This window comes from Aspergillus tanneri (assembly GCF_003426965.1).
Source record: "Aspergillus tanneri strain NIH1004 chromosome Unknown AapTan_2_pilon_pilon_pilon, whole genome shotgun sequence".
In the NCBI taxonomy this organism is placed as follows: Eukaryota; Fungi; Ascomycota; class Eurotiomycetes; order Eurotiales; family Aspergillaceae; genus Aspergillus; species Aspergillus tanneri.
The window spans coordinates 5484195-5504222 of NW_022984629.1; the positions used below are offsets into that span (position 1 = coordinate 5484195).

Sequence of the window (20028 nt, forward strand, 5' to 3'; positions counted from 1 at the left end):
TCTGGGCTACAGTACTTAGATTTCGTCCAGTCAGTACCAAGGGTGAGACCGCTATGCTAGTCCTAGGCGAAGATACTAGCAAGTATAATATGACTAGAGTAGGTCTAGAATTGAGAGTTAGATTGTGGGTGCATATTGTCTCAGCCTCAACATAAAGCATCACCAACACGTGGTTGGCATCACTTTTCCTTAGTCTCTCGAGAACAGGACTAAACCACATGATCGCAACCATCTGCATTTTTAAGGTTCATTGTCTTTTGCTAAGCTGATGTATCTCAGATATTCACTGCAAGGCGTCCTTTCAGACATAGGTCAAGCCAGGGTCTATATAACTGTTGGAATCGACCACATCAAGGAAATGATCAGCACATGACACAAGTGGAAAAAGCATTGCATAACTCGGTTCATAAGATAGCCAAATTTAACCTACAAGCACTCCTCCGATTCTATCAAACACTGGCCATGCACGGAGTGAGCCGATCTTCCTGGCTCACTGGTAACAAATGCCTACCAAGCAACATCTATTATTTCCGTCCATATTGCGGCTACTACGTGATTACCCCCATTTCTTGGGGTTTCACATGCTCTGGTCTCTCGGATTACGTGTCCCGCGGCACCTGCATTCTTCCATGGACAACTTACATAACCATCACCCTTGTGCTGATACTCATGGATCTGTTGTGTGTCCTTGAATTCAAACTCAAGGATCAGAGACAAGATGTGGTAGTGCGCCATCTGCTACTGAGCTTCAAAACTTATGAGGTGTTCACAGATTTAGAGGCAGTCTCAAAAAGTCAACATACGGTTGAGGGCGGCGGCGATGATTCTTGCCTTACATGATGGATACCGATACGGACCAGCATTTATTATCATCTTATCCAGAGGCTCTACATATGTCAGTTTTGAAGACTAATGCGAAGCTGGGCCAGGCTATGTGTGCAAAATGTGCTTTCGACATTAATTTTGTTCTGTTAGTTCGTATCGGCTATAATACCCATCGTTTTCAAAGTGACAATAAGTATTTCACGATAAGCGACTAGGGAGTCATAGTCCGTATCTTATCTTTGATATAGGCCACTTAGCCAATCGTTTCTTTCCCAGAAGTTCCTGTGTTTTGACTCTATTAGTAACAAGCGTCAGCACCTTCAGGGTAGCATTGGTCATCGGTGGAACAGGTATTCCGCAGGAGTCGTTTAGTTTTATTGAATACTTACTGAATTAGTTGTCTCTCCCCAAACACAGCTTATTACTGTTTCGCCGTCCCCTCCCTCCTGATCAACAGCACCAATGTCGTGGTCATGGCATCCTTGGCACCAAACGTCAGACTGTCAAACGCAAATAAGTCTATTAAATACGACCCTCGAGGATTACAGCGAAGGTGTTTGTTTTAAAACACCAACAGCTAAAGGAATTGGGAACAGAGGCCATCCCAGTGCCTTATACTCTGAACCTACGCCCACGCTTCAGGCCATGTTCCTTCATCCCGGTTGCGCAGGGTCCTACCAAACGCCGCAATTCGAGAACACCAAAACGGGAAGTTGCTCTACAGCATGGAAAGAAAGGAAATTTCAGCCGTGAACTTCTTGAAGAACATGCTAAAATGGGTCCCCTTCAGATTGAGTTTCCATCGATTCTTGCCCAGTTCCACGCCGGCAAGCTCGATTCCTGGAAAAGTTCAGCGTATCCACATGCGCCCATTTGTCTTATTCTGGGTAAGCACTCCTCTTGGATAGCCGTTGTAGCTAGCAGGCTAACTTCAGTAAATGACTAGTCCATTGACTAAGGGCAAATAGGCCTGGGAACCAGAATTGCAACTATCGGAGCACAGGCGCGAATTCGAAAACTGGCGAGAATTCCTTTGCTTGGAGGGCACGACTCAACACTTCCTCATGCCATCGTTGATGTTTTTACTGCCAGAAGCAAACCCAAATCAAAACATACAATTGGGGAAGTAAAGGCCATCACGAGGGGGATGCAAATCCATATGAGGTTTGATTTATACCAGGATCATTTGATCCTACCGGTGAGATTCTTGTATGGGCGATTGGTTTGATACTGGCTTATAAGCTGTTGGCTCGTAGTTGTGGTATACTTTGGTCAAGACCATGGAAGGATTCTACAGGCATATCATAATGGAAAACATATGGTCATTCAATATTCCACTGTTTACGCCTTAACCATGTAGCTGTGAACAGCTTCCTTGCCCATTACTGCAGCAGCCCAGTCGGGGTGACAGTTCCGAATTAGGCACCCCTTGCTCTCACAATTAAGAAGTGGATTTCCTAATATCTAATATTCCTAGGCTCTGGACCCGATTAACTTAATAGGCCCACTAATACTTTTTGGGCTTGTGAATTAATTCTACCTTCCATGAATTCACATCTCTTAAAGTAGGCGCAATAAGCTCAGGTACAACCAATGATGTGCATAAATAAGTTTACCACCGTTTACGGCCAGTAAATCAACAGCAATATGCACGAAATCCAGCATAGTTGCGCAAGCGTACCCTTGTAAAAAACAGCCATTAGCTTATGATGTCAAAATTCTTTCGCCTAAACATCTGATAAGGGGATGTGGTTTAGTGGTATAACGTTCGCTTAGCATGCGAAAGGTCCGGGGTTCGATTCCCCGCCTCTCCATTTCTTTATCAGATAATTTCCCATCGGGGATGTGGTTTAGTGGTATAACGTTCGCTTAGCATGCGAAAGGTCCGGGGTTCAATTCCCCGCTTCTCCATTTTTTTTGGTTTATGTATGCTACATATAAACATATATATATTGTCAAAAATGGGTATGTCTGCTCTGTGCAAAGTCAAGAAATATGTCTCCACGACATGCTTCAATTTTTCAAGAGAATCACTCCTCACCGTAAGAGCTACTACCCATATTCCATATCAATGGTAACTACATCGCCTGAGAGCGATTCTAAACTGTAGTGTGTGGTTGGAGATGGTTGTTGTTCTGACCTTTCAGAAGATGTGGACTGATCAGGGTCATACACAACAGTAACTGACCGACCACGGGGGACTCGATCAACAGGAAAATCCAGCGTTGGAAGGTCCGCCATTCCTGTGTATAAAGGAGGAATTGCCGAGATGCAGGCGCGACAGGAGTGGATCGCATAGTTCGATCTGTAGGAGTTCGGTCTGGGAGAATTACGCGCATGGAAGTGGGCGAGCCAGAGATCATCACGCTAAGTAGGGACAAAAAGTCTAAAGTTGCCAACAGCAGCTTTAGCGTACACAAAACTTTCCTCATTTGCAAGACTAAGCATGGAGCTTGCAACGCTGAAGTAATGGCTTCGTTCTCTGGCTCACCAGAGTCTTAGAATATCTAGCAAGAACCTCGCGTCTCTCGATATCTGCCAGCCAGACGCATGCCTAGATGCCAAAACTACTTCCAGTATATGAAATCAATTCCTGGTGTGTTTGGAACTGTCTTGGATTTCTTACAGTGATTAATACAAGGTAAACTTTCAGATTGACTAGAAGATAAGGATGATGTTTTAAGCAAAGACTCCCGGAAGAGACAAGATAAGGATAGGAAATCTAATTATCACGAGAGGTTTGCAGGAGGAAAAACAGAGTTGATCGTTTGTATAACCCTAAAAATGTAAGAGACACATTCACTTTTCAGATAGATTCTCCAAATCTACCATATGTGAATGAAGTGTTGAAAACTAAAGTTAGACTAAATTTTCTAAATATATTTTTTACGAAATACAAGGGATATACAATTGTCAGAAGTAGAGAAGTAGAAAGAGAATACATCTATTTTATGTAGTCAAAAGGTACTGTCAACTTGTATGCTATAAATACAATATAATATTATACTATCTAGAATAGAATACTAAATACTCTATATAGAGAAAGTTCAGTAATTCTAGTTGGGTCCTACTCCTATATCAGGTGGTAAACAATAGCTGTTCTACCAACCCAGGATTTGTATCGAGGAGTACCCAAAGGGGTGTCCACAGGAAGTATCCCGGACCTAATAGAGTGAGGAGCTTACTCGGAGCAGGATTAGACACACTGCTCTAGTGAAGGCGGTGTCGTAACACAGGCAAGTTCATTAATTAATTAACCAGTATAAATAGGCCAGCAGGTAAATAAACCATTGGTTAATTTAATAGATTAGGTAGTAAGTGTATAAGATAGTCCATAAGCAGGTGAGCAAGGAGGTGAGTAAGAAGGTAAGCAAGAAGGTAAGCAAACAGGTAAGGAAGTAGATAAGCAAGGAGATGAGCAAGGAGGAGCCAGCAGGGGAGCCAGCAGGTAAGCAAACAGGTGAGCAAGCAGTTAAGTGTTGTGGAGTTTGGAGGAAGTGATGCGCAGGGAGCTATTCTATCAGCTACAGGCCAACTAGCCTAACTAGGAAGTAGATGTCATTCAGTGGAAACACCAGAAATCGCAGTATCTCAACCAACTGAGCCTCTTGCATTCCTATCTGGGTGCTCAACTATCTAAAGGATTCAGAGGTTGAATCGATCGTTAGATACTCCGCACTACCAAGTCGGGCGGATTATAGTGTTTCCGTAACAGTGAGCAAGCAGGTTCACAACCTGCGTTATGGAGTTATGGAGCAACCGTTGCTTCATACTGCTCCAGTTACTGTACAGCCTTAGTGTGGCTATCTGTTTGTCGACAAAAGTGGGCCAATATTACCCATTATTCAGCATCAGCTCGGTCCGACTTTATTCCTTTGTTTTTCACCTTTTGCTCAATTCTCTCAGATAGATTCAGATAGTTAGAGACCTGAGAGCTCTTATGCTTTTCAATCCAGATCCATATTCTTATATGATCAGTGATACTAGCTCATACGCGTATTCATCTGACCGACACTGTTCTATGACTCAGGGTGCACGTGGCTTAATCTGTGTTATTTACCGCTTGGTTCGTAACATAATTTATAAGATATAGACATCACCCTACACTCGCTACGGAAAATCATCTTCTTTTTAATCTACCACTGTATACTCGTATAGATGTTAACTACCCAGTTGGAAGTGTATTTGTCAGTATCCAACAGTTTAGCCACTGGCTCCAGTTAACAATCTCCGCACATCTCCACCGCCCAGTCTCCTACCACGATATATCCACTTTCCTTCCTGCCAATCTCTACTCCTGCTCCTCCGGAAAGATGTCTGACACAGCTGAAGGCATTGTTGAATACGCCTACAACAATATTACAGAATGGTACCTGCAGTGGGTCGAGAGCCAGAAGTCGCCGCGAGAAAAATACACCAAGGTGCTCCTAGACAAGCTGCAACCTTCACCCTCCATTCTAGAGCTTGGTTGTGGTCCCGGAATTCCTATTGCAAAAATGCTTCTCGACGAAGGCGCTCAAGTGGTCGCAAATGACATCTCAGCCAAGCAGATCGAGATGGCCAAGGCCCGCTGCCCGGGTGCCAAGCTGGTTGCGGGCAACATGACTACCCTCACTTTCGAGCCTGCGAGCTTCCATGGCGTAATCAGCTTCTATACGCTGTTCCACCTTCCACGGTCAAAGCTCAAGGCCATGCTCACCAAGATCCATGGTTGGTTAAAGCCCGGAGGTGTCTTCGTTTTTAATCTTGCGACTATCGATGAAGAAGAAATCCATGGCGAATTCCTAGGATATGGAATGTTCTGGAGCAGCTATGGCGTGGATGAGAATCGAGCAATGCTAACAGAAATCGGATTTGATGTATTGCAGGTGGAAGTATTGCACGCAGGCGATGGGAAGTTGGAGGAGGGTGATCCAGACTTTGATGCCGAGTTTATGTGGGTGGTGGCACGAAAGAAAGACTCACTCTGAATATAGGTCAACTAAATCTAGGTCATGCCAAGGTGAAAGTGTCTATATGAAGAAATCAACTTTCTATAGTATTGTGACCAACGTTTAGAAAATAGTCGGATAGACTTTCCATATAAAAGAAAGGTAAAAAGTTGCATTTAATTCGTAAGGTAATTTATGGCGTTATCTAAATAACTTGTAGTTTCCATAAAAGGTGTTGGCAGACGATCAAGAAGTGTACAAGAGCTAGTGCGATGGTGCTCTCTGAAAAACTCGTCGAATGTTAAGAGCCAATATCCAAGGTGACACTCTTGATCTACAGCCTGTGAGTTTCACTCTTATAAGAAGATCCTGTTTGCTTATTAAAACTCACCTCGAGATATTCATTCACTCCAACAGATGCTCCCTCACGCCCTAGACCACTTTCCTTAACACCCCCGAAGGGAACTGCCACATCGCTGATCCGTCCAGTATTAACGCCGACCTACTTCACTGGTCAGAGAAAACAAGGTATTCATAAAGAGTACTTTAAACTGACCATGCCGACCTCCATGGCCTCTGCCACCCGCCATGCCCGAGAAAGACTTTCTGTGAAGAGATACCCTGACAGACCCACAGAGGAGGAATTGGTCATCTGGATTGCATCCTCTTCTGAATCAAACTTAATGATTGGCACCAGAGGTCCAAAAGTCTCTTCTTGTGCACATAATGAGTCTGGATGAACGTTTATGGCAACTGTGGGTTCGAAAAATGCCCTCCCTAATCCTTCTGCCCTCTGACCTCCGAAAAGAATTTGTGCCCCTCTAGCGCGTGCATCTTCAACGTGGACGGCTACTTTGTCAGCGGCCCTACTATTAATCAATGGTCCCAGCGTGGTGTTGGGATCGTCTCCTGGGCCTAGTTGGAAGCACTTCACTCTTTGAACCAATGCTTGGACAAGACGATCATGAATCCCAGACTGGATATATACTCGATTGGCACAAACGCAGGTCTGGCCAGATAGGCGAAATTTACTCTGCATAATGCCCTCGACAGCCTTCTCCAGGTTGGCATCGTCAAAGATGACAAATGCCGCATTTCCCCCTAGCTCAAGACTAACCCGCTTGACAGTTGTGGCGCACTGGGCAGCAAGCAACTTCCCAACAGCCGTGGAGCCAGTGAAGGAGAATTTTCGGATGTCAGGGTGCTGTGTCAGGACTTTCCCTACCTCCACTCTATGGGTGGCGGTGGTTACCACACTGAAAGCTCCTGCTGGGAGGCCGGCTCGATTAGCCAGCTCGGCCATCGCCAGAGCTGTCATCGGTGTTTCTTCGGCCGGCTTGAGCACGCAGGTACATCCTGCAGCAATTGCAGCTGCAACTTTCCTAGTGACCATTGCTGCGGGAAAATTCCATGGCGTTACAATTCCCACGACTCCGACTGGTTGCTTCAAGGTAATGACGCGGTGACTGGACACGGAAGATGCAGTCACCTTCTCAGTTGTATTAGCATGTGATTTTTGGAATGGAGTAATCAGTCTCGGAACAATAATATACATACTGATCCATCCAGACGCTGGGCCTCGCCTGAAAACCAGTGTATGAATTCTGATGCGTAGGCGATTTCCGCTTTGGCTTCCACAAGTGGTTTGCCATTCTCTGCGGTGATGATGCGACTGAGATCCTCCTCTGCCTCCCTGGTTAATGTACACCACTTTTGCAACATCTCTGACCTTGCTTTGGCAGTTAGTTTCTTCACCTCTTCTGCCGCTTTTACAGCAGTTGTAACAGCTTCGATACATTGTTCGGCATCTAGATCTGGGACTAGTGCAATTGGTCTTGATGTAGCGGGGTCTGTCACTCTTAGTTCACTATGGACAGCCTTTGAGTTTATTTCGGTCAACACACCTGTTACTTCGAAGAATTGACCAGGACATAGAGATGTTTCTCTACCGCCTTGGATGAGTTCTACCCCCCTAAGAAGGGACTTATCCTGGAGGTTCATGGTAAATAGCGATAACAAAGGGCAGAATAAGGAATGAGGATTATGATACGTTAGAAACTGCAACTTTTAGACCGAGGAATCCAGTCTTTATGCAGAAAGCTGATCAGTTCGTCTTGTTTTTAAGAATAGTCATCCCTCTGGAGTTCCACACTTAGCCACAGGCTGAAAATAGAGCAGAACAATTTTGAACGAAAGTCCATGACTGTTGGCTTTCCTATCCAGTTTATAGTGTTAGAGTGTAGTCCATGGCGAATAGGGGTCATTTCTCTCACATACTCCGGAGTGCATGTCAAAGAATAGTGGAGGATTCCGACATTTTGTGGAGGTGGCTGAGCCTCCACAAGACGACTGCGATCTCCACAGAAACTCTGTATTGAACAGGATCTATAATCCAGGACACTCTGAAATAAAGCCACTGAGACACTATCATCTAGAATTTTGATCATTGCGGTAATTAGTACATACACTTTGTATAGTAGATTCTACAAAACTGTTGTCTTCCCCTTGGTCTGTACAGTGTACCAGTGCCATTGAATCCTTCGTATACTTTCCTGTATCTGGTATAATTGTTCTTCTCTTTATCTGGCGTCTGTTATCTATCCACTGTAGATTTTAATACCTCCACTATTCACAAACTTATACCGACTTTAATATTTACATCCCCCAAAATACCAATTTAAACATAATATGGTTATTGCATTATAAGGCAGAAAATCAAAAACCATCCCCTTCAATCCATCTATAAATAACTTTAGCATCCTTCCCATGAAACCGTTCCTCCCTCGCCGCAGCCCTATAAGCATCCAACATAGGTGGCCCAAGCACCATCTTCGCCCCCAGCTCATTCGCCGACTTGACAGCCAATTCCAAAACCCCCAGGCACAACTCAATCGAGAAACCGGGTATATACCCATTACTCGCAGGACTGCCCGGCGTCAATCCCGGCACGGGATTATTCACCTTAGAGTTGAAATTCATGCCCGAGCTGGCGTTCAGAACGTCATTCAGTTTCTTCGCGTCTAGGCCGCCACGAATCCCGATATTGATCGTCTCGGCTGTTGCGATCGTCGTGATCGATGATAGATAGTTGTTGAGAAGTTTCGTCTTCAGTCCTGTGCCGGAGGCGCCGCAGTGGAATATCCCGTCTTCTTTGCCCATTTGTCGAAGGATTTCGAATACCCGGGGGTATAACTCTGCATCGCAACCGACCATGAATGAGAGTACGCCCTTCTCGGCGCCCATTGAACCGCCCTGGGGTGACCATTAGTGGTGGTCTAGTGAGATTAGATAATGGTTATTGGGGGAGCTTCTCACTGAACAAGGGGCATCTACAAACTGTCCATACCCTTCCTCTATGACCCTGTGACCGATGTCACCGGAGACTTTCGCGTCGATGGTGCTGAGTTCTAAGAATAGTGTTTTTCCTGTCTTCGGTGCAGCTAACAGGCCGGTGGTCGGGTTATTGAATACCTGATCGACGTGTGGTGCACGAGGTAGGGAGGTCAAGATAACGTCCTATCATAAGTTGTATTATTACTTTAGCCTTATCAGAACTCACAGAAAGATAAACAGATGAGAATAAAATGGAAGGGGAGAGTACACTATACTCCGCAACCTCCTTAGGAGAAGAAGTCGCAACGACATTCCCACCATCTCCAAACTCAGACACAAACCGCTGAACAGCCGCGGGATCAATATCGTAGATAAACAGCTTGTTCGAGCTGGAAATCTTCAAACGAAGGTTTTTGGCCATGCCATGCCCCATTTGGCCGAGGCCTAAGTGGTAATATATGTAAGTAAGGATGGAAATATGGAAAGATTCAAATCATACCAATGAATCCATAGGTTGTAGGCACTGTGGACATTGTATTGAGCTCTAATCTATATGTGGTGGAGTATTAAAAAACTAGAAATCTTGGTGATGAATTTTCCGTCATCCTATGACTGGGTGTATGGTCAGCATTATATAATGCAAACTGGCGTGACCAGACAGCTATAGATAACTTCTTGCTCTGTACTCGTGCCATTAACTGATTGTGCTTCAATTACAGAACCCCCGGGCGGGGGGAATCCTGTCAGTTGGGGATGTGGGGAATTGGGGATACAATCTGTTGGAACTTGGAGGGTTTGGGGGTTTATTGGGGGTGGGTCCCTCATACATGGAAAACATCCTACAGCTTCGTTGGAGACGGGAACATGTCTTCAAAACCACAGTCTTATAACAGTAAACTGGGAGCTAGCTACATTATTTTGACTCATTCCTCTATCACCATCACATCAAGTTTTCTTCCTCGAACAAGACAATAAGTCACAAGTCAGAAGTCGCAAGGCAATAAAAAGACAAGCTTGTTTACCATCCAACATGTCCTCCGATAAGCGAACTTTAAGCCAACAAGCCCTCTATGAGGTGGGAATGCCCATCCGACGCTCCGTCCTCAGCGATGCATATGTCGACAACGCCCTGGCCAAGGGCAGCACCGAGTTCGCCAAGGCAATGCAAGAGTTCACGACCGCCTACTGCTGGGGTGCAGTATGGGGACGTCCGGGTCTTGAACGGAAACAGCGCTCCCTGATCAACTTGAGCATGCTGGCTGCCACAGGGAAGGTCCACGAACTCGCTGTGCATACCCGCGGCGCTGTGAACAATGGGCTTTCGGCCACAGAGATTCGGGAGGTCCTGGTTCAAGTCTGCATCTACATGGGTGTTCCGGCAGGTATGGAAGCCTTTAAAGCAGTGGAGAAGGTGTTGATTGATATGGCGGCGGAAGGAATTGAGGTCAAGCCTTAAGGACATAAGAGGGTAGAGGAATGGAAGGACATAATCACTCATGACCATCCTATATAGACCTTCCGGTGCGGCAGTTCGCTTTGACGCTGTTTTTGTTTGTGATTAAGATGAAATAGGCAATAGATGATTGCCAATGTCCACATTTTTCTTTTTATCTTCTTTCTTTGTCTTATTTTTATGCAAACCTCGTCCTTGAGGTCAGAAATAGCAAGCGGCTTCTCTATAGAAGGGACGTTGGAAATCCATACATTAGCTCAAGCACGGTGAAGGTTATCAGCATGCAGATTCAGAAGATGAGCCAGCTTTGGTATAAGACCCCATACAGTGGTGTTTTTGGTATCGAGTAACTGGCCCCAGGTACGAAGCACAGCAACAGCCATTGCACGCAGGTTCTCTGCAGACCGACCGGAATGTGGCCAGCTAGTAACCTGCTGCACCAGGTCGATCACTCCCAGCTCCTCGTCCGACAGACCTGTAGGCTCCAGAGCCATCCTCTCGAGCCATTTCGTCAGTAACAGCGCACATTCGAAGTAGCAGATGGCATGCTGGACGCTCCAGACCCAGAAGCTCGTGCGTGCGACCAGTTTGAATCCGAGAGTCGCAGGGATCTTTAGGGCCAGACACGCATGGAGCGCAGCCCGTGCACTTTGGTGGTTCTGAAGAGGCAGCTCCATGGAACGGAGCGTCTTCTCAATCGCCGGTGTGGTATTCCCCCAGCTGAATTGGCTGCGGATGCACGAGTAGTCGGCCACCAGACGAACGTAGGCGAGACGTAATAGCGCAGTGCTGTTGAACAGCATCGGCCCATAGGGGCTGTTAGGAGATAGTGCCGCCCTGGGTGCACTCTCCCACATCAACTGCCATCGTCGCAGGCCTCGAAGAATTCTCTGCTCCTCTGCCACGTAGAGGGGCCCCTTAGATGATAAACCGGCCTTCCTGAACAGTATGATCCGCTGGACCAGCGATGAAATCACAACGTGGCAGCCGAATATGGATACTTGCTGGGGCACTGGTAAGGCCTCGTTTAACAGTTGATCCATCACAGCTGCAGCGGATTGCCATTCAATCGTGGGTGAATTCTGTTGGAGATGTATCCACTCTTCCTCGCTTTTCGCATCCCACTGGCTCTCAGTACAAGGAATGCCGAATCGACCTTCCAGTTGTACCGAGGCGGGAATATCGTAGGCAACAGTGATCAAGTTCATCAATGTAAAGACGCAGAACGTGATTCTAAGTGAGGTCAGACAGCTTTCTTTGGCTTATATATGTATACATGAATGGAGACTATGTATACCTCTTTAAACATTCCCTCTCCAGCCATCTTTCCCAACAAGAAAACCCTTCCTGCTCCTCCTGCATCTGCGACCACTCCCTCCGAACTGCCATGGTCATCTCGCCATAGCACTGAAGGGCAAATGCGAGATCATCTGAAGAGCCACTCCAAGCGGCAAACGCCGCAACCAACATGAGAGTCTGCAGTGTCCACAAGCCCTTTTTTTCGTCGCGCTGCATACATGCCACCGCAGCTTTGTGAAGCTCCACGGCGATATCAGGCTCCAGGCTATACACCGCTCCGTTGGCACATACCGCCAGAATAAGGGCCGTCTTGGCCGTACTGGGCGACCACGTCGGAGGGTGGAGGAAGGGTTGGTGGCGATGAAAACTTCCGAAGTATCGACGGATGAATTGTGAAAGGGTGGGATGAGAGGGCAGCTTGTAAACGCCGGCCTGAGAAACATCTGTCTGCATCGATAACCACCGTTCTTCCGTGATCCTGTGGCGGTCTCCTAGGAACCAATGTGAATCTGGACTATGCGCTCCATCGGTTGGGACCTCCAGGATCGGAGGGGAGCCCGGTCGGGAGAGGAGAGAAGGCCCTGCAACCTGCAAGCTGAGATGATTTTGTTGGATTTCCAGGGGGACTGGGTCGGGATCAAAGTTCAAGAGTTGATCGTAATCGCCCGGCAGGACCAAGTCCTGTAAATCCAGGGATCTGTCAGGATCCCCGAGTTGCCAGAACGCAGTCATCTGCTGTGACGTCGACACGTAGTCCGACCATCCAAAAGACACATCCATTTGTTCGGTCGTAGTCGCGTCGCACGGCTGTCCAATGCTAATACCCAGAGGGGAACCATCTCCATGAAGTCTCAGGTCGCCTTCTCCTCGTCTGACGCGGGGGGAATGATGATTATGAGCGCGTTTTTCATGTCGGCGCAGGAGGTCGCTGCGAGAAAAGGCTTGTTCACAGAGCCTACAGTTGAAAGGTTTTTCTTTTGTATCTATGGAACTCTCAGCTACCTTTCATCGTTTTACGATAGGTCGTAAATAAAAAACATACGAATGCGTTCGTGACGAACCAGATGCTCAGCGCGAGCAAACTCGCGGGTACAATGTCGGCAGCGATGTGATGGGGTTATTGTGTCCATCATGACTTAAAGGGCGCGAAGGATGTAGGATGTCTCTGCCGGATCGAGCCCAACTTGTATTTAAATCACGGGGATCCGATTTAATCCCGCATCTCGGTCTTTGCCCGAGAATCCTTTTTTACGAATTTGGGAGCCTAGTCATTTAATTGAATGTCTTAATCAATTGCTACTAGATCTTCTAATAACTATATACAGATGTCTACAGAACGTGCAGACTCGGTTTCACATCAGTCCCCTCATACCGAGCCTGAAGTTTCCGGTTCTCGCGTTGCAGCGTCCATTTCATCACGACACAGGTAAGAATACTCACCCCGCTGAAGGCAATCATAAGAACCATCGCCAGGGTATAGCGCGGCGCTTCCTGGGGTTGGAAAAAATATGGACTCCAGATATTCCCCAGTTGGCCGATGAGGTTAATAATGGCCGTCGCACAGGCTCTCTTCTCCGGGGTCTGACTGACGGCCGATGCCGCCCATGAATACACCATGGAATTCGCCGCAAAGCAGCCCGAGATGTATAAGAACGAGGAGGCATATCGCACCGGGGTTTGCAGTACAGACACACTGATTGTAAACCCGACAATCGCCACCGCCATCGAGCCCCCGATATGAAACCCACGCTCGCAGTGTCGGTCGCTCGACCAGGCCACGAAGAAGGCGGCCGCCGCGCCGACGAGGTACGGGGGTGCGGTGCAGAGAAGGGTCACTGTCGTACTGCCCAGGTTCAACCCTTTCACAATGGAGGGGTAAAAGTTATTGAATCCGTACGCTGTGTGGTTGGAACACAGCATTAGGGCCTAGAAGGTTAGCGGATCATTCCTGACAGGTCATTTAAAAACAGAGGATATTTGCAAACCTTGATAGGTAAAAATAGAAATGGAAACTTACAAACACAAAGACCCGATAATCGCTCAGGGCGCTCTTAAGCCCAAACCACAATGAATGGTCCGATTCCTGGTTTGACACTTGATCTCGAAGGATCCGCTCATGCGCCAACTTCTTCTCGGCTTCGTCAAACAACCATCCACTAGCAGTAGTGCCAGCCTGACTGTGCGGAAAGTCAGGAATCAAGAAGCAGGAAACAATTGCGGCGACAAAACTCGCTGCGCCTTCGATAATAAACAGCCACCTCCATCCAGCAAGGCCTAGGGCGCCATCGAGACCAGAGAAAACGGCTGCTGCCAGTAGTCCGGAGAATGCGGTGGCCAGGACGAGACCGGAGTAGAGGATGGCTGTTCGTAGGGCCAGTTCCTTCTTGGTATACCAGCACGACAGCAGATAAAAGACCCCGGGGAAGAAAGGGGATTCTGCAGTCCCGAGGAAAAAGCGAATCGCGATGAGTCCAGCATAGTTGTGAGTTCCTGCCGTCGCTGCAGACAGACAGGACCAGACCCCAACCCAAAATGGGATGTAGAATGAAGGTCGCACGCGGGTCAAGATCATGTTGCTTGGAAGTTGCATAAGCATATAACTGGGCTCAGCTATCAGCTCAGTATATAATATTGACGTGGAGCTTGTATTATTCGAGTGGCTACGTACCCGACATTGAGGATTGATATGGCGGTGTTGTATTGCTCACCATGGAGGCTGAGGTCTTTTTCAAATCTATTCAGTTTGGCCTGGCTGTAGAATCCCGCCATTAGCATACGAGTAGGCATAAACGACTCTAGCAGAGGTATGGGGCTCACACACGCGATATTATTCCGGTCCAGATAGTTAAAGAGATATAGCACCCAAATGGTCGGCATAAGAGTCATATCCAGCTTACGAACGAGCCTCTTCTCTTGTATCCGCTGTGTCTCATCACTCAAATGATCAAATATAGAGGCTGGTCCTCGGGGCTTCCCTGGACCCTGCTCTTCGATGTGTTCCACTGCGGCATGCTCCTGCCTCTGCTCTGGCTTGTCAGTCATAGTGTATCGTGCATGCAGAGATTGAACTGCAGTAATATGACTTACTGTTAGCATTCCGACTAGTTTATATAAGCTCGCATATCATCAAACCCCGTGGGGCTAAAAACCGGGGTAAAGCCTGTTTCAGGACTATCTATTTTCCATATCTATGTGGTCTGCTAATGCACCATCTTTAGGTGCACCTAGAAGGAATATCGCCTGTTGAGAAGCGTGTTGGAGGCGGGGAATGTGGAGTTGGTTGGAGGTGAATTGCAATTGATATCAGGTTGAATATTACTGCTGTGGCTAATGCACCCCAATACCACTGAAGCTCCTACGCGTGGTTGACTAAATTAGGCTGTTAGAAACAGCTTGAGTTTATTTGACGGTCAAGAAGTAGAAGTATAAGGTGGAGCTTATGCTAAACTAACTAATTGGAAGACAAAATTTCTTATTCCAAGACTTCATGAATCTAAAATTGCAGCTTGTATAATATATATCACAATCAAAAACCAAGAGAGCAGCGATAAAATAATATCAACTAGGCATAATTCGACACCCTACAGACAGAGTAAGCCCTGCACATACGAAATTAATCAACAACAACGTGAAAATGGAAAACTGACTCGATAAGATTCCCATCCGGATCTCTCACATATACACTCCTGATTTTCCCAACTGCTCCGGTCCTCTCGACGACCTTTGCACCTTCTAAAACCTATTCATACGGTTAATAATCCATGTCCTATTTAGTGATATCCAAACTGCTACAACTCACTTCTATTTTCGCAGTCTGGAAAGCTTCCAAGACTCTCTCCACTGGTTCGTCGCTTAAAAAGCAGAGATCCGCACTCCCGGGCATGATGTTTTGGGCCTTTGGTTCGAACTCTTTTCCAGCTTCGTGGAGGTTGATTTTTTGAGTTCCAAATAGGAGAGCATGTCTAGTACAATTCATTAGCAGTCTTCACCCACAGTTTATAATTTTTTTTTTTAAAAAAAAACAGTATCAATAAATAAATAAAAAGCGGGGAGTCAGTTCCAAGCATGGATTGGACCTGCTTCCTACCTCTGAACAGCCCGATTCATCGGCGAATAGAAAGTTTCATGTCGCATGCCCAGGTGGGTGGTATAGAACGATACAGTCTTAGGAATAGACCGGACCGTAAGAACCAGATGATCAAGGGATTTGACTGAAAATTTAGCCGCCATTATGATAATCCTATTGACCGATTCGATATGATATCGTGGTTCCTTTGAAGACCAGCTGGAGTAATGGCTCCCGAAAGGCTATAAGGTAACTATGAATATCTATGGGAAATGCCACTTACATCACGGGAACGTGTAGGGAGTTCACCCGTGATAGAGTTTACTAGTTTACTAGCCACCTCCACGCGGCTGTGGGGGTGGCTGGCTTAGATGGCTTGGAGGTGGCTCGTACTTGCATAACTGAACAAAGTGACAATTTGTATAGTGGGAATAATTCGGGGTATTTTTAGAGATATAGGTAGGTTGATATTCATGTAATTACTGTGTAGTATAGTTGTTGCGACGTGGCTGTTCAAATCCGTGGCTGTCATGGCCACTCTATTTACTCTGTCTATGGGATACTTCATTGTCGCAGCTCTCAATACTGCTGTTGGCATTTCTACCTATAGTATCGTTTTAAAGAGATTGACGAATTTTTCTAAGAGTACAAGGCCATGTGACATCAAGAGCACTCAGCATTTTCCACAACTCAGGTTATCTGAGAATTTAATGTGTAAGTTCAAGTAATCTAGATGTGACTCGGCCAGATACTATACTGATGTTCCTCATACCACTTAGCATCATGGGCCAGCACCACTTCCACCTTCCCCCCTCTGAAGCCCTCTTCTCTCAAACTTCTAATCCTCGCGACCGTATCAGCTGCCAATTCTTTGTCCGCATGAATGCAAACAACCATGCCATTTTCTTCCCACGTAGCTATATCAGTGGACCCGTCCAGGATCCTCGAGTGATGACATGCATCGCCAGCGAGATAAACCCATCGTGCCTCTGCAACCCTGGCCAACACATTCAGATGACCTTGCAGATGGCCGGGACTATCAACAATATATAGCAGCCCGTCGCCAAAAACGTCAATTGCGTTGTCAAATGGTGGCAGGGGCTTCCAGCTATGTGATACCTCCGGTACTACTCGATCTAGACCGAGCATGGGCGGTAATGAGTGTGCCACGGCACCCGTATATGCTGGCATATCCGATGGATTGGGTAATTCTACTGTGCGTAGGGGGGGAAGCAGGTCCTTCTCGAAATGTGCCGCAGAGTGATAATTCATCCCATGCAGCAGGAGATCGTTAGTACCATATCCCACGATGAAAGTAGCCCGCGTGAAGTCTCGTGGTGTTCCAACATGGTCATAATGTACGTGGCTGAGAATGGCCACGTCGATGTCTCGGGAGTCCAAGCCGCCTTGGAGCAGAGATTCTCGAACGTCGGGGACTGTATGGATCGGTTGACGAGTTTTCAGATGCGGGTGAATGTTATGAGGATAGTCATCCAGGTTTCTACGCAGCCCAAGATCAAAGAGAATCTTCATCCCGGATCTAGGATGCTGCAAGAGGAACGACATGGAGGGGACAAGATTCCGGACGGTCTTGTCTTGTTGGTCGGCGCAAAAGAAGTGCTCCGGAAGAGTGAGAAATCCACTAGGTATCATGGATACCTTCATGTAGAGAGAGGGCTCATGCAACATTGTTGAGCGACTTTGGGATTTAGATGGAGAAGTCAGTTCAAGTGTAGAGGACGACAATTTGGATATTCTCTTCCAAGAAAAACTATATCTAATCAGTAACCACGTTTATGACAATCATTGAAGTTTAACTGTGCTGATGTTTGGTATTTCTCATGCTCTTAGGCAGATGTCCTGTGGAGGTCTTGCTATGTGCTGGGGCTGGTGGAGATCCCCCAATTTGCCAAGCCATGAAAACCATGTCAGTATACTTTACTGCTGTATCGCGTGTTATTAATACACAACTTTAGTATAGTAAGGAACCCTCCTTTGATAGGCATTACACAGAGACGAGTGTTGACAGTAAGCTGTGACTGTCCGATGGTCAATTCCCCTAACCAGGAGCATGTTCTAAACCAATAGAACTCAATGCCATTGACAGTTAATACACGTATAGAAATCCCTTCCATCAATACTTTTCAATATTGAAAGGGCCATGGCCCATCACTTATAGGAGAAGATATTGGCTAGACCAGCTGCTTAACCAGCATCGCGATTCTTGAAGAGATCGATTCGTATCTAACGCCTTCTATAGCTTTGTACATCATAGATAGTTGAGATGGCCCTACCTTTCTAACGTTAAGATTTCGTTGTCGGGAAAAGCTTGGGCGTCGAGATCCTTAAAAAGCGAGGATGGCAGTACAGAATTGGTCTGTGGGACGGTCTAAAGGCAGCTTCCAGGCAATAAGCGCAGTATTGATTTACTAGGCTGATAATAAAAAAAAGCTTAGTTCTTTTCCACAAGAAGGGGATGTGGTTTAGTGGTATAACGTTCGCTTAGCATGCGAAAGGTCCGGGGTTCAATTCCCCGCTTCTCCAGTCTATTTTTTTTTTAATTGCCTGCCGTATTCTGTGTTCTGACGAGTCAGAAGTTTCTGTCCACATTGCATGTTGTGGCTCTATTCTTGCTAATTCAATCAGACCAAGCAGCCAAGGGACTTCGCCTCATTAGATTACCTATGTGCAGATATATTCTTAGACTCTAGCTGAATATTATAAGACACTCAAATACTTGTCCTTTTTTGTGTTATTTTAATGTACAGTTATGATCACATATGCAAAATCTTTCGCTGTTCTATGGTTCAATGACTCTTTCGAACTCTAAGTCTCAACCAAAGGAGACAGAAGTAGATAAGGGAAAATCCTGCCACACTCCGAAACATAACCAGTCACTTGAAATAATACTCCGGTCTAAGCACCAGGAACATGGAAAATCTCAGAGAAAGGGTCCCAGTTTGGATATTCGCGCCTTTCATATTCCATAAGCTTTGTGACTCTCGTGGTATCCGTTCCATATGGGTGTTTAATGAAAGCTACGGTTGCATCAATGCGAGCGGATATTCCGGACGACGTACACATTGCCATCGACAACCCACCGGGCATGTGGCACCTATTCACCTCCGGACACCATGTGATTGTACTGTTCCATGATGCTTTATTCATCGTTGCCTGCTTACCGTCGAGTACGCCAGCCCTGCCAGCCCAGGTAGCGTCTGCGCAGACTGTGATCAAGTACTTGAATTTGGGGTATGCCACTCCAATATAATCGATTATATGGTTCAATGAGGGAGCCCTGGTACCCAGGCCGCCAGGAACGAGCAAGACATCAGGGACAGGAGCATCGTCAAAAGTGTGGGTTGGAAAAATCTCTGGGTGAACACTGGAATTGAAGGGGTTCATTGCTTCGGACAGCGGCTCAGTCGTCACCGGGTCCATGATTTCAGAGAGAAGGTACAGACTTATCTTCTGAAGGTTTGCGAGACGATAAATTGCTTCCATGGGGCCAAAACATCAAGTGGCTCAAAGGCTTGGAACAATACCATTCCGAGACTTTAAGGAGGCGTACTAGAACTGTAGAAGATAGGTCAGTAATGACACCTTGTAGGTCAATAGAGAGGCGACGTACGTGTGCTACCGACCATTCCAAGGGAAAACAAGCAGAGACTCAGTAGCCCAGCCCTGTGGAACACAGAGTCTTTTGTGAGCATGGTTGTCGTTGGCGTTGACTTGAACTGGATATGGTGGAAGTTTCAACAAAGGCACGACGAAACTTTTCTTTGTTGTCTTTCAGCAATCGGGCATAGACCGCACAGTCGGGATTTATCTAGAAACCTGCTGTATTATTTTTGAAAAATCATCAAGCACTCGGGCATATGTAGCAGGAACAGCTGAATATTTTGGCCACGGGGGTAGTAGGTTACTCTGGATAAGATCCCTAACGGTCCTGTATAGAAGCAGGGGGAATTGGCTAGACCAACATCGTTCCTGTAATAAAACTGGAAAACGTCAATGTTCCCACATAAGTGGTTGAAAATCTTCAGGATAGCTTCCCCAACGAATAGAGAAACTCGCATCCAGAACTTGGACCGATGCCGTGACACATTAAGGACTTCAAA

The 20028-nt window shown here is 46.4% G+C and overlaps 7 protein-coding genes and 3 non-coding genes across 10 annotated transcripts; 5 read left to right on the forward strand and 5 right to left on the reverse strand.

The window, feature by feature from the left end:
- The first annotated feature begins 2567 nt into the window (after positions 1-2567).
- Positions 2568-2639, forward strand: ATNIH1004_001714. Its single transcript has one exon. It is a non-coding gene; the product is annotated as a tRNA-Ala (tRNA).
- A 25-nt stretch (positions 2640-2664) lies between these two features.
- ATNIH1004_001715 lies at positions 2665-2736 on the forward strand. Its single transcript has one exon. It is a non-coding gene; the product is annotated as a tRNA-Ala (tRNA).
- Positions 2737-5138: 2402 nt separating this feature from the next.
- Positions 5139-5795, forward strand: ATNIH1004_001716 (class I SAM-dependent methyltransferase; the record flags this gene model as incomplete). Its single annotated transcript, XM_033566413.1, has 1 exon — positions 5139-5795. The coding sequence occupies one exon, from the start codon at positions 5139-5141 to the stop codon at positions 5793-5795; it is 657 nt and encodes a 218-aa protein (XP_033432170.1).
- A 262-nt stretch (positions 5796-6057) lies between these two features.
- ALDH5A1 (NAD-dependent succinate-semialdehyde dehydrogenase) lies at positions 6058-7757 on the reverse strand (the record flags this gene model as incomplete). The annotated part of the gene is made up of 5 exons (XM_033566414.1): positions 6058-6090; positions 6148-6258; positions 6313-7248; positions 7314-7606; positions 7661-7757. The coding sequence occupies 5 exons, from the start codon at positions 7755-7757 to the stop codon at positions 6058-6060; spliced, it is 1470 nt and encodes a 489-aa protein (XP_033432171.1).
- A 714-nt stretch (positions 7758-8471) lies between these two features.
- On the reverse strand, positions 8472-9622 carry ATNIH1004_001718 (uncharacterized protein; the record flags this gene model as incomplete). Its single annotated transcript, XM_033566415.1, has 4 exons — positions 8472-9008; positions 9072-9272; positions 9316-9533; positions 9589-9622. 4 exons carry the CDS (start codon positions 9620-9622, stop codon positions 8472-8474), a joined length of 990 nt encoding a protein of 329 aa, XP_033432172.1.
- Positions 9623-10119: 497 nt separating this feature from the next.
- On the forward strand, positions 10120-10545 carry ATNIH1004_001719 (uncharacterized protein; the record flags this gene model as incomplete). The annotated part of the gene is made up of 1 exon (XM_033566416.1): positions 10120-10545. The coding sequence occupies one exon, from the start codon at positions 10120-10122 to the stop codon at positions 10543-10545; it is 426 nt and encodes a 141-aa protein (XP_033432173.1).
- Positions 10546-10799: 254 nt separating this feature from the next.
- ATNIH1004_001720 (uncharacterized protein) lies at positions 10800-16071 on the reverse strand (the record flags this gene model as incomplete). The annotated part of the gene is made up of 9 exons (XM_033566417.1): positions 10800-11775; positions 11840-12796; positions 13214-13767; positions 13859-14441; positions 14510-14867; positions 14929-14942; positions 15489-15580; positions 15641-15803; positions 15929-16071. The coding sequence occupies 9 exons, from the start codon at positions 16069-16071 to the stop codon at positions 10800-10802; spliced, it is 3840 nt and encodes a 1279-aa protein (XP_033432174.1).
- A 565-nt stretch (positions 16072-16636) lies between these two features.
- On the reverse strand, positions 16637-17596 carry ATNIH1004_001721 (MBL fold metallo-hydrolase; the record flags this gene model as incomplete). The annotated part of the gene is made up of 1 exon (XM_033566418.1): positions 16637-17596. The coding sequence occupies one exon, from the start codon at positions 17594-17596 to the stop codon at positions 16637-16639; it is 960 nt and encodes a 319-aa protein (XP_033432175.1).
- Positions 17597-18379: 783 nt separating this feature from the next.
- Positions 18380-18451, forward strand: ATNIH1004_001722. The gene has a single exon. It is a non-coding gene; the product is annotated as a tRNA-Ala (tRNA).
- Positions 18452-18823: 372 nt separating this feature from the next.
- On the reverse strand, positions 18824-19348 carry ATNIH1004_001723 (uncharacterized protein; the record flags this gene model as incomplete). Its single annotated transcript, XM_033566419.1, has 1 exon — positions 18824-19348. One exon carries the CDS (start codon positions 19346-19348, stop codon positions 18824-18826), a length of 525 nt encoding a protein of 174 aa, XP_033432176.1.
- Between the last annotated feature and the right edge of the window lie 680 nt (positions 19349-20028).